At 52.5% G+C, this 10,000-nt stretch overlaps 2 protein-coding genes across 4 annotated transcripts in view; both read left to right on the forward strand.

The window, feature by feature from the left end:
- LOC135112589 (uncharacterized) overlaps positions 1-5,124 on the forward strand; it is a 49,931-nt gene extending 44,807 nt beyond the window's left edge. For both annotated transcript variants that reach the window (XM_064027076.1, XM_064027077.1), the window contains exons 3-6: positions 566-742; positions 931-1,293; positions 1,659-1,765; positions 2,751-5,124. In XM_064027076.1, the coding sequence (XP_063883146.1) occupies positions 2,960-3,964 (1,005 nt within the window). In that variant the 5' untranslated portion in view covers positions 566-742; positions 931-1,293; positions 1,659-1,765; positions 2,751-2,959 and the 3' untranslated portion in view covers positions 3,965-5,124. The remainder of the gene's footprint in view (positions 1-565; positions 743-930; positions 1,294-1,658; positions 1,766-2,750) is intronic.
- A 418-nt stretch (positions 5,125-5,542) lies between these two features.
- The window catches only part of LOC135112588 (regulator of G-protein signaling 3-like), a 60,039-nt gene continuing 55,581 nt past the window's right edge, over positions 5,543-10,000 (forward strand). The window contains exons 1-2 of one of the 2 annotated variants that reach the window (XM_064027075.1): positions 5,543-6,195; positions 6,312-6,756. The gene's annotated coding sequence lies outside the window, so the exon portion shown is untranslated. Of the gene's footprint in view, positions 6,196-6,311; positions 6,757-10,000 lie in introns of those variants that run through there. The other variant, XM_064027074.1, reaches the window with a different exon arrangement.

Raw genomic sequence — 10,000 nt, forward strand, 5'->3', positions numbered from 1 at the left:
ATATCTTTCACTAAAATCCTGTTAAATGTTTGAGAATATGGTACTTAACTTACAATAAATCAGTAACCAGTTCCTGTACGTTAACACTGAAGACACCACGGGTCTGGGCTTTGCAAGATCTGGCAGTTAAAGAGAGAGAGAGAGAGAGAGAGAGAGAATGTTACTGTATACTGCCTTTGCCCCTCTTACTCAGATGATCAAACACTTCATCTTGATCCCGTAGACTTCCTCAGCACCGCCCAGCATCCAAGGCAATCCAAGGCACAACAATAGAGTTTTACCCTTCTACTTTAGATTTAAATGTTCCAAGTTGTGATGTACGAATGTTTCAACTTCATTTCTGTTTTCTAAAGGCTGTGTTGAGCAACCGTTAGTCATGTCTTGGGTGTTCTGATTTGGCTTGTTTTCGCCACTAAATCTTGTAACAGACTGAGGCGTAGCACGTTTTTCAGTCTTTCCCTTAACTTACGTCACGAACAGATCACATAATAGTACTGAGCAAACTCTAGTCTTTCTTGTTTTTCATTTAATAATTCTCATTGGTTTACTCGTGTCTGCCCTCCAGGTGAAAGTGGCGCAGGTACGCTCAACCTCCAAGGTGATAGAAAACGGAGAGGGGGAGAACGGGAAAGAAAATGAGGGGACTGTTACAAAAGTGGAGGTCCGCTCACCAACACCACCATCACCACCACCACCACCATGAGGAGAAGAAGAGGAGGAGGAAACAACACAAGCATACCAGGTGATTGAGAGAGAGAGAGAGAGAGAGAGAGAGAGAGAGAGAGAGAGAGAGAGAGAGAGAGAGAGAGAGAGAGAGAGAGAAAAAAAAAAAAATATACCAATCTTTCCGTATAAAAAAAAATGACAGAAATACACTAACTCCCCTTCCTTCATCCCCCATTTCCTTCCCCCTTCCCCATTTCCCCACAGGTGTAACCCCCTGGATCCCCTGCGGCTGTTCACGGGGGAGGTGACGGACAGTGACAGCGGCAGCGTGTATATGAGACTAGAACACACCCCTGCCGCCCTGCTCCCCCGCCCCCCCATCACCCCCCACCACGGGGCCCCGCCGACCCCCGCAGGAAGCCACTTATTGACCTCTCAAATGGGGATTACAGTGATGTTAGGAAGTATTTGCAGTCTCTCTCCACCTCCTCCCTCCACCCTCACTACCCCCACCACCACTACCACCATCACTATCACCCACATCCACATCCCCACCCACACCAGCACGCCCACCACCTGCCGCCTTACCTGCAGCCCTTCGCCCGCAGCACCAAAGGAAGTTTTCAGGTAAGTTTGTGATGGTTTGGTGTTTTTTTTTTTTTTTTTGTTAGTTTTCCTTTTATTTATTTATTTGTTTGTTTTCTTTTTTGGTAGTTACGTAAAGTGAGGTTATTCATTTGATTTGATATTGAGGCGATGTCGTTCTATTTGTTTATCTGTTTATTTTTAATTGATTTTATCCAGACACTAAAATGAAATATAAAGAATTCATTATTATTTCTTCCCTTTCGACTCAAGACTTAGAATGTATGTTTGTTTTTTTTTCTTTAAATATGTTCGTATGTACTTTGTAATTTCACGAAACAAATATATCATACTCTCTCTCTCTCTCTCTCTCTCTCTCTCTCTCTCTCTCTCTCTCTCTCTCTCAGCGAGGTCCAGGGCCGGGTCCCCTAGTGCGACCTGACCCCCTCGGCGCCTCGGCCTCCAAGCTACAGGAAGAACATCGCTCCCGCGCCCCCGCCACCTCCAGGACGCGGTGAGTTGAGGGGCGACGTATCTGGAGGGGCGTTGGAGTGTCTGGAGGGACGGTGACGTGTGTGGAGGGAAAATAGACTGGCAGTTCTCTATGCAGGAAATATTGAGTTAAGGTGGTAGGGAGAGGAGGATAAGAGGTGAGGTTTAATGGGAAGGAAAATGTTGAGAGACGTGAGGGACAGAACAATAGTGGGACAGGATAGGGGATGAGTAGGATATGATGTGATGGGAGGAGGATGACAGGTAATGTGTGCGGTACGGAGGGTGGTGAGACAGACGGGCAAGATGAGAGGAGGAAAAGATGAGGAGACGAAGATTAAAAGAATTATTATTACAAAAATCTACGTTAGGATTTCACCACCTACGTTTTCTTCTTACTTTTATTGCTTGCTACTCTGCGCGGTATCAACTTTATAAATAATACAAAGGTGAAATACTGGGGAAAGCAGTACCATAAAGTAACCTTCATCTGCTGGACACCGACACGACTCCCTTTTAGTATAGTTACCCCTCTTTAACGTTTTCTGTGAGTACCATAAGCTTGTGAAAGAAAACGTAAAAGTGGGGAAACTATTGTAGAATGTTTAGAGACTGGACGAAGTGGACAGTTTGTAGTGGTGGTAGTGGAGTGAAGTATAAGATTATTTAAGTAATTTTATTAGTACTGATTTCTTTGTAGGTAATGACGGTATTCAAATGAACTGGCCGCATGTAGTGTAAGTGTAGTGACAATTACGTCGTGCCATCAGCTTAGGCACGAACTGTGTGACCAAAAATTATCACAAACTCTCGATAGATAAGTACAGAATATTCAGCTTTAGTGCAAGTGTGTCACTCAGCGCGAAACTGTTTTTGATTTGCCTGTGACGCTGTGCCAGATTTTTGTTGTTATTGTTGTAAATATTATTCTCTCTCTCTCTCTCTCTCTCTCTCTCTCTCTCTCTCTCTCTCTCTCTCTCTCTCTCTCTCTCTCTCTCTCTCTGCAGGTCTCGCTCCTCGTCCGTGTCCCGTGCTCGTCCTCCTGGCCCCTCTAGTCACCCCGGGGTCGCGGCGGGAAGCGAGGGGCGCGGCGCGGGGGCGAGCGTGCCCTCGCCCCTCAAGCGACACTCTATCGCGGACATTCCGTCTGCGGCGTGCGGCGTGCTGCGCGGCGTGTGGGAGGCGCAGAAGGAGCGGCGGGGTCGGTCCGTGAGTCATGATAGACGCAGACGCAGCTAGGGACCTGAAGAAGGAAGGAGAAGAGGAGGAGAAGGACGGTCAGAGAATGGAGGGAAGGAAGGCGAGGAGGGAGCGGAGGAAGGAGGAGCCGATTTATGAGAAGGTTGGGGGCGAGTCCAGCCCCTCCACCGCCGCCAACTCAGGCTCCAGCCTGGCCTCTAAAAACAGCAGGACCTCCTACGACAACGTGATCTACATGTCCATGAAGGACCTGAGGGCGCAGTACACTCAGGAGGGGGAGGAGGGGGAGCGGTCTGGCGAAGCGGGGTTCTCTTCTCCGCCTCTGCCTGCCATCTGCCATGGGGTCTGCCTCACGCCCCCCAAGGACCCACTCTACGAAAACCTCCTGTACCTGCCCATGACGGAGGTGCGCTCCAGCGGCAAGAAGGGTCTGGATCGGCAGCGTCCCCTGCCGGTGCCACCACTCTGCGAGGAGCAGGATGATACCTGCTCCTTCACCGCCGAGCCTCAGCGGGATCTGCACCGGCCAGTTGCCCTCAGGTTCCTGGGCAGCCCGCACTGCTCTGCGCTCCACCTGGCGGACCAGCCGTCCAAGAAGCCTTGCGTCACCGACTCTCAGGCCGGGCCGCCGCACAGGACAGCTCCCGAGGGCTCGGCCGCCCACCGCAGCACCGGCCAGCACGTGCACATAGACTACTCTGAGGCGTCACGTGAGCCAGCCATGCCCCTCCACCAACTGCGTCCACCGCCACCGCCGCCTCCCAGGGGCACGCGTGCCGGCCAGGGCACCAGGAAGAGTCGAACCAAGATGCCGAGCTGGCAGCGGCCAGAGCCCCTCCTGCCGGTGATCTACGAGAACACCCGCCGTGAGGAGACGCCTCGCGCCGCCAAGAAGCGAAAACTGCGCCACCTCATGGAGATTGAGTTCAGCATCGACGATGACGACGACGAGCGGCCAGGCGGCGGCACCTCTGAGGGTGAGTCCGCGTGGCGGCAGTCAGTCCAGCAGCGACATTCCTGACAGCGGCGTGTCGGAGGGCCTCACCACGCCCCTCATCAGTCCCCTCAGCGGCCCACGCAGTCCCCAGTCCCCTCGCAGCGACAGCCTCCTTGGGGAGCCCAGCACGCCCCTGAGTCTGGACCAGCTGGAGGGCAAGGCAGGGCCCACGGAGAACACCACGCCCGACGTGCCTCGGCCCCGCCTCCCGCATGACGTCACTGATCCGGGTTTCTTGGAGTGCGAGCGTCGCGGTTACCTGTCGGAGGAGCTGCAGGAGGAGGCGCCTTCGTCGTGGCGGTGTGGCGGCGGGCGGAGCTGGGTTGACGCCTCACCCATCAGCCGCGGGGACGTGAGCAGGATGCTGCTGAGTGCCGTCGGCCGCAATCTGTTCTGCGATTCTCCCGCCGAGGGCTCCCCGGCACGGGACAACTCACTGGGCCGCCGCCACTCCCTGGGCAGCCTGGCGGACCTCTCCCCGAAAGCTCTCTTTCCTCGGCCTCGGGGACAACTCTACCACACACGGCAAGGAAGCGTCCGTGTCCCGGGAAGCGCCCCTCAAGAAGGCCCACTCTGTGCTTTGCCTCAGCCCGACCTCCCCCGGTGAGATGCACCGCGGCCAGCATCAGCGCCAGCACCAGCAGCGTGCCCCTCATGGCTGCCGTGGCGCAGATCTTGAAGGAACCCGAAGCACGCGGGTCCCCGCCATGCCGCCGCTGGCTCCCCGCGGATGGACAAACGGCCCAGAACACAAGTGTACAATCAGGACAATGGTGGGCTGGGGGGGCGGGGGAGGCGGGCGAGGAGCGGTGCGCCACAAAAGGGTCAGGTAGTGCAGGTGGGCAGGCTGCTCGCCCCTCACTCAGCTGCCAGCCTTCGCCCCGCTATCACCACCCGTCCTGCCCACTCAGCCCCTCCCAGTCCCACCCCGCCCTCCAGACCATCTCTAGTAACCCGACACTGCCACTTCCGGTGGAGATGAGGCGGCGGGGCAGCCTCTGGCCGCGGGGCACGCGGGTGCCGGGCTCTCAGTGCCTGTCGGGCCGCGCCCCGAGAAGGAAGCTGTGCTCGCGACTCAGGACGTGAGTGAGTGTGACAGTGGTTGTGGGGGCGACCTTACCCCTCGGTGGGATCAGACCAGCGCGCGGCAGCGACGCCGGCGGGAGGAGAGTCACTACCGTCTTCAGCGCATGTTGGAGGAGTGCCCGTGTTCCCTGCGCCACGGCGAGGCCGAGGAGTCTGTGAGTGCTGACTGGTCTATGGAGGCCGTGCCGGACGAGGTCTCGACCCGTGATCCGTGTGACCTTGAGGCCGAGGGCAGCGACGCTGTACCCTCGCCATCCTCCTTACCTTCTCCCCCGTCACCCGACGCTGTCAGCCTTTGTACCATCGACAGCGACTACGGCGACGGCATCTACGTAAGTCCTCGCCTCGTGGAACAGCTGCGGCGCCTGACGGAGGGCCAAGATGTTGGCCAGGGCTCAGAAAGTCCTTCCGTGGCAAGAAGGAGAAGCGGCCCTCCGAAAATGTGCCCACCAAGACCTCGGGCGCCCCCAAGGTGGGCATCTTCATGTTCGTGGACAACCCGATGTACCTCAGCCCGGAGGTGAAAAAGGAAGCGCGGGTGGTGAGCGCCCACGCCTCTGACAAGTCTAAGAGTGCCTGGTATGTGGGAAATCCCATGTACACTTCCCCTGAACCTCACCGCCGGGACAGTGTTCCTGAGGAGCGGCAGCGAGCCCTCTGTGAGAAGGAGAACCTCCGCAACGCGCGCCTGGCGAATGTGGTGCGTCAGAACCCCACCGGCAGGAAGCCGCTAGCCAACCTATGGCTGCAGAGCAACCCGTGCTACGAGTCTCCCGAGGCCAAGGCTTCCACGGCCGAGGACGACACCTACCTCACGCCCATCGCGGTGCGGCGCCCCGCCACCCTGGCTGATGACCCAAACATCCTGGACGTGCAGAAGTTCCTGGACCACGAGTACTGCACCATTCCCGGCGACGACTCCGACTCGTGGGTGACTCATTCCTCGGGGTCCCGGGACAGCGACTCCCCCGCTGCCCGAAGGTCTCTGGCGTTCGGAGCGCCGCGCCGTGACCCCCACCACTCCCTCCAGGATATGGCGAGAGACTGGAAAGAACCAGCACTCGACGCCCCGCAAGCCCCAGGGCAGCCTGGAGAAGGGCGCCACGCTGGGGACGCGACAGCACCGAACCCCGCGGGCCGTCAAACGTGGTCGTCGTGGCGTGAGTCAGGTGAGTGTGTTCCTCAGCCTCCTCTTATCGCGGTGTTTGTTCCCAGTGTAAACACACGCCGGGACGGCATTACTTGCCGCCTCTGACGCCCACTTTGTCTCTCTTATCTCCCGCAGGAGGAGCCAAGAGGCGCGTCCCCCCCGCCTCTCCCAGCACGTCCTCACCCGCCTCTCCACCCCATTACCCACGACACCTCCCTGCCTGCCAACACCTTCGAGGACACCAGTGACTTTCACCACCACCGCCCCGCTGACCCTCGCGAGGACACCGCACACTTCCAGCTGCCTCCTGACGGCATCTACGAGAGTGTGAATCGTGGCGGCAGGCGGAGGGTCACCAGATCCTACTCCGACGTGTCCTCCATCACCACAAGCACCTACCGCCCCACTAGGCGGCCCCTCGGCTTCTTCTCCCTCCCCCAGCAGGGTCCGCGCCCTCCACGTGCTCCTCGGGGCCAAAAAACGGGGCGAGGCGGCTCCCTATGCGAGGGGAGCCAGAGGGGCAAAGCCAGACGGAGGGTGGGCAGGAAGTACCGTGCGGGGGAGGTACTGCAGGGCAAGGGTGAGTAACCTTAATGTGTACTGTTTGCACACACACACACACACACACACACACACACACACACACACACACACACACACACACACACACACACACACACACACGTTATTGCTCCATCATCACCACAATTGCCATTATCTAAGCTGAAGTGCATGCCATTTGTTTCGTATTATTTGTATTTGTTGTTGTTGTTGTTGTTGTTGTTGTTGTTGTTGATGTTTGGTCATAAAATCGTGTTATGTTTCGGGGCAAAGTTAAAAGCAAATATGTCCTTCATAAATTTCCAATACCACTCTCTCTCTCTCTCTCTCTCTCTCTCTCTCTCTCTCTCTCTCTCTCTCTCTCTCTCTCCTCGTCTCTCTCTCTCCGTTCTGTTTGTCAGTTAAGGTTTACAAGAATATTTAGGCAGAGATCAACACAAGCCGACCAATGTTTACACACACACACACACACACACACACACACACACACACACACACACCGTCTCCTCGGGCAGTGTTATGCTTCTGTGTTTGTGTGTGTGTGTGTGTGTGTGTGTGCGTGTGTGTGTGTAAGTTATGGTGTTTGTGGCAGATTTATGAGGGTTGAGAGAAGAAGAGGAGGAGGAGGAAAACGAGGAACAGATATGACGAAGAGAAAGAGGAGGAGGAGGAGGAGGAGAATATAAAAGATAGAGTTTAGTCATATGAAAGAGCACCTGTCCTTCTCCTCCTCCTCCTCCTCCTCCTCCTCCTCCTCCTCCTCCTCCTCCTCAACGCTTCAGGGTACCGAGGTGGAACGTTATTTGCTGTGGTTAAAGGAAATTGCTGTGTTACCCCCCCTCCTGCCCCCCCTCTCTCTCTCCCTCTCTCCTCTCCTTTATCTCTCTCACCTTACCTTATCTCCCGTTCCGTGTGTCCTCTATCAACCCTTTCACCTGTCACTCGATCTTCCTTTATTTAGTTATCCATCTCTCTCTCTCTCTCTCTCTCTCTCTCTCTCTCTCTCTCTCTCTCTCTCTCTCTCTCTCTCTCTCTACCTGCCCTCAGTAAAGAGATAGCGTCATTATTATCTTTTTTTCGCTAGTAATGTCATCTCCTTCCAAAGTTTTCCTCTCTCTCTCTCTCTCTCTCTCTCTCTCTCTCTCTCCTCTCTCTCTCTCTCTCTCTCTCTCTCTCTCTCTCTCTCTCTCTCTCTCTCTCTCATGCCAGAGTTACAGTTTTTCCCAGCATATTTTTCGTTGTCCTCCTCCTCCTCCTCCTCCTCCTCCTCCTCCACCTCCTCCCTCCTCCTCCTCCTCCTCCTCCTCCTCCTCCATTCCTTTCCCCTCTTCGTGGTTTCGCGTCGGTTTGTCAACTTCCCACTGGCAATTACGTTAAATATTCACACACACACACACACACACACACACACACACACACACACACACACACACACACACACACACGTTTACTGGTCTCTTATCTTTTAATATTTTTTTTTTCTAATTGTTCTCCTTCACATGCTCTTTCTCTTTTTCTCTTTTCTTATTGCTCTTCTTCTTTCCTGTCCTCTCTTTCTCTTCCTCTCCAATTCTCTCATTTTTGTGTTCGTTTCTCCTCGCACACACATTTCCCATTAGCTATCTTTATCTCCCTCTTCCTCTCTCCCTCCCTCCCCTCCATCCTTGGCTCCTCCTTTCCCTCCCTCATTCCCACATTCCCTCCTCCTCCTCCTCCTCTTCTTGCTCTTCCTCTTCCTGTGGCCTGGACCAGATGGTGTGTAAGATCTGGTTTTCTTCTTCTTTCCTTTTCTTCATTTTTATTGGGTGTTTTCTCTTTTCTGTCCGTTTTCCTTATACATTTATGGCAGTAATTCCTCTTTTCGTTTGTGTTTATTTTCCTCTTTATTGTTGTTGTATCTGTCTGTGTGTTTTTTTTTTTTTTTTTTTTTTTAGTTTCTTCCGCTATTTTTTTTTTCTCGTTTATGTAATGTTTTCATGCCGTGTTGTTCTGCTTTGATTGTTTTTTTTTTGTTATCTATAGTTACTGTGTTTGGTATTAAGGGCAACAAAACTAAAAAAAAAAAAATGAAGATCGCCAGAGTTTGAAATATATACAAAAACAAACAAACAAACAAACAAACAAACAAACAATGAAAATAAATTAAAAAGATACCTGATTGGGAAGCTTAAATCAAAACTTTCCAGCAGGTTAACTCATACAGGTAAACTTGAACAGGTAGAAAAATTAAACTTAACTTCTCACCTCCGTACCAAAATACAAATATAAACAAAATACACACAAAGGAACACAAAGGAAGGAACGACACCAGGCAGGGAAGATTAAACAGTAACTTTCTGACAGATCAATTTGTACAGGTAATTTTGGGGCAGGTTGGTCCTTAAATGAGATATTAATGAGTGCGTGCCTTAGGATCACACCTGAGGGAAGGCTAATGTACAGGTAAGCCGGGAGACTCAAGGGCACAGGTGTGTTTGTATCGGAGGCTACACTCGAGGGACGCTGGGTGAGAATACCAGAGAAAGCACTGGAAAAATAAATAAATAAATAGATGAATTAATAAAAAAAAACTTTGAAGAGTCTTATGGTTCTTGTATTTGATCTGCATGTTGTTGTTGTCGTTTGTTTTGGTTCTACTAGTTCTTCTCTTCATTGTGTTTTCTTCTTCTTCTTCTTCTTCGTATTATTATTATTGTTATTATTATTATTATTATTGTTCTCCTCCTCCTCCTCCTCCTCCTCCTCCTCCTCCTCCTCCTCCTCCTCCTCCTCCTTTATATTGTTGTTATCAGTGAGAGTACTCGTATATATATATATGAAATTTATGCAAAGATAACAACATCATAACCGTCTAATACAGTGGAGAGAGAGAGAGAGAGAGAGAGAGAGAGAGAGAGAGAGAGAGAGAGAGAGAGAGAGAGAGAGAGAGAGCCACAACTTAAGCTACACATTATAACACCGTCTCTCTCTCTCTCTCTCTCTCTCTCTCTCTCTCTCTCTCTCTCTCTCTCTCTCTCTCTCCCTCTCGCATCTTAGAAAGGAACAAAAATGGCACAAAAAAAGAGGAAATTTGAGTTTTCAGAATTTATAACGCCCTCATAAAACTGGACTGGCCCTTGTAGGTTTTAGGAGGGAGAGAGGGAGAGAGAGAGAGAGAGAGAGAGATAGAGAGAAGAGACCGTAAAACCATGAACACGTGAGATATTTTTGATCTTAAGTTTGATATTAGGTGTAAAAAATGGAAGGAAAGGTGGTGATGGTGG

This window comes from Scylla paramamosain, chromosome 24 (genome assembly GCF_035594125.1).
Source record: "Scylla paramamosain isolate STU-SP2022 chromosome 24, ASM3559412v1, whole genome shotgun sequence".
Taxonomy (NCBI): Eukaryota; Metazoa; Arthropoda; class Malacostraca; order Decapoda; family Portunidae; genus Scylla; species Scylla paramamosain.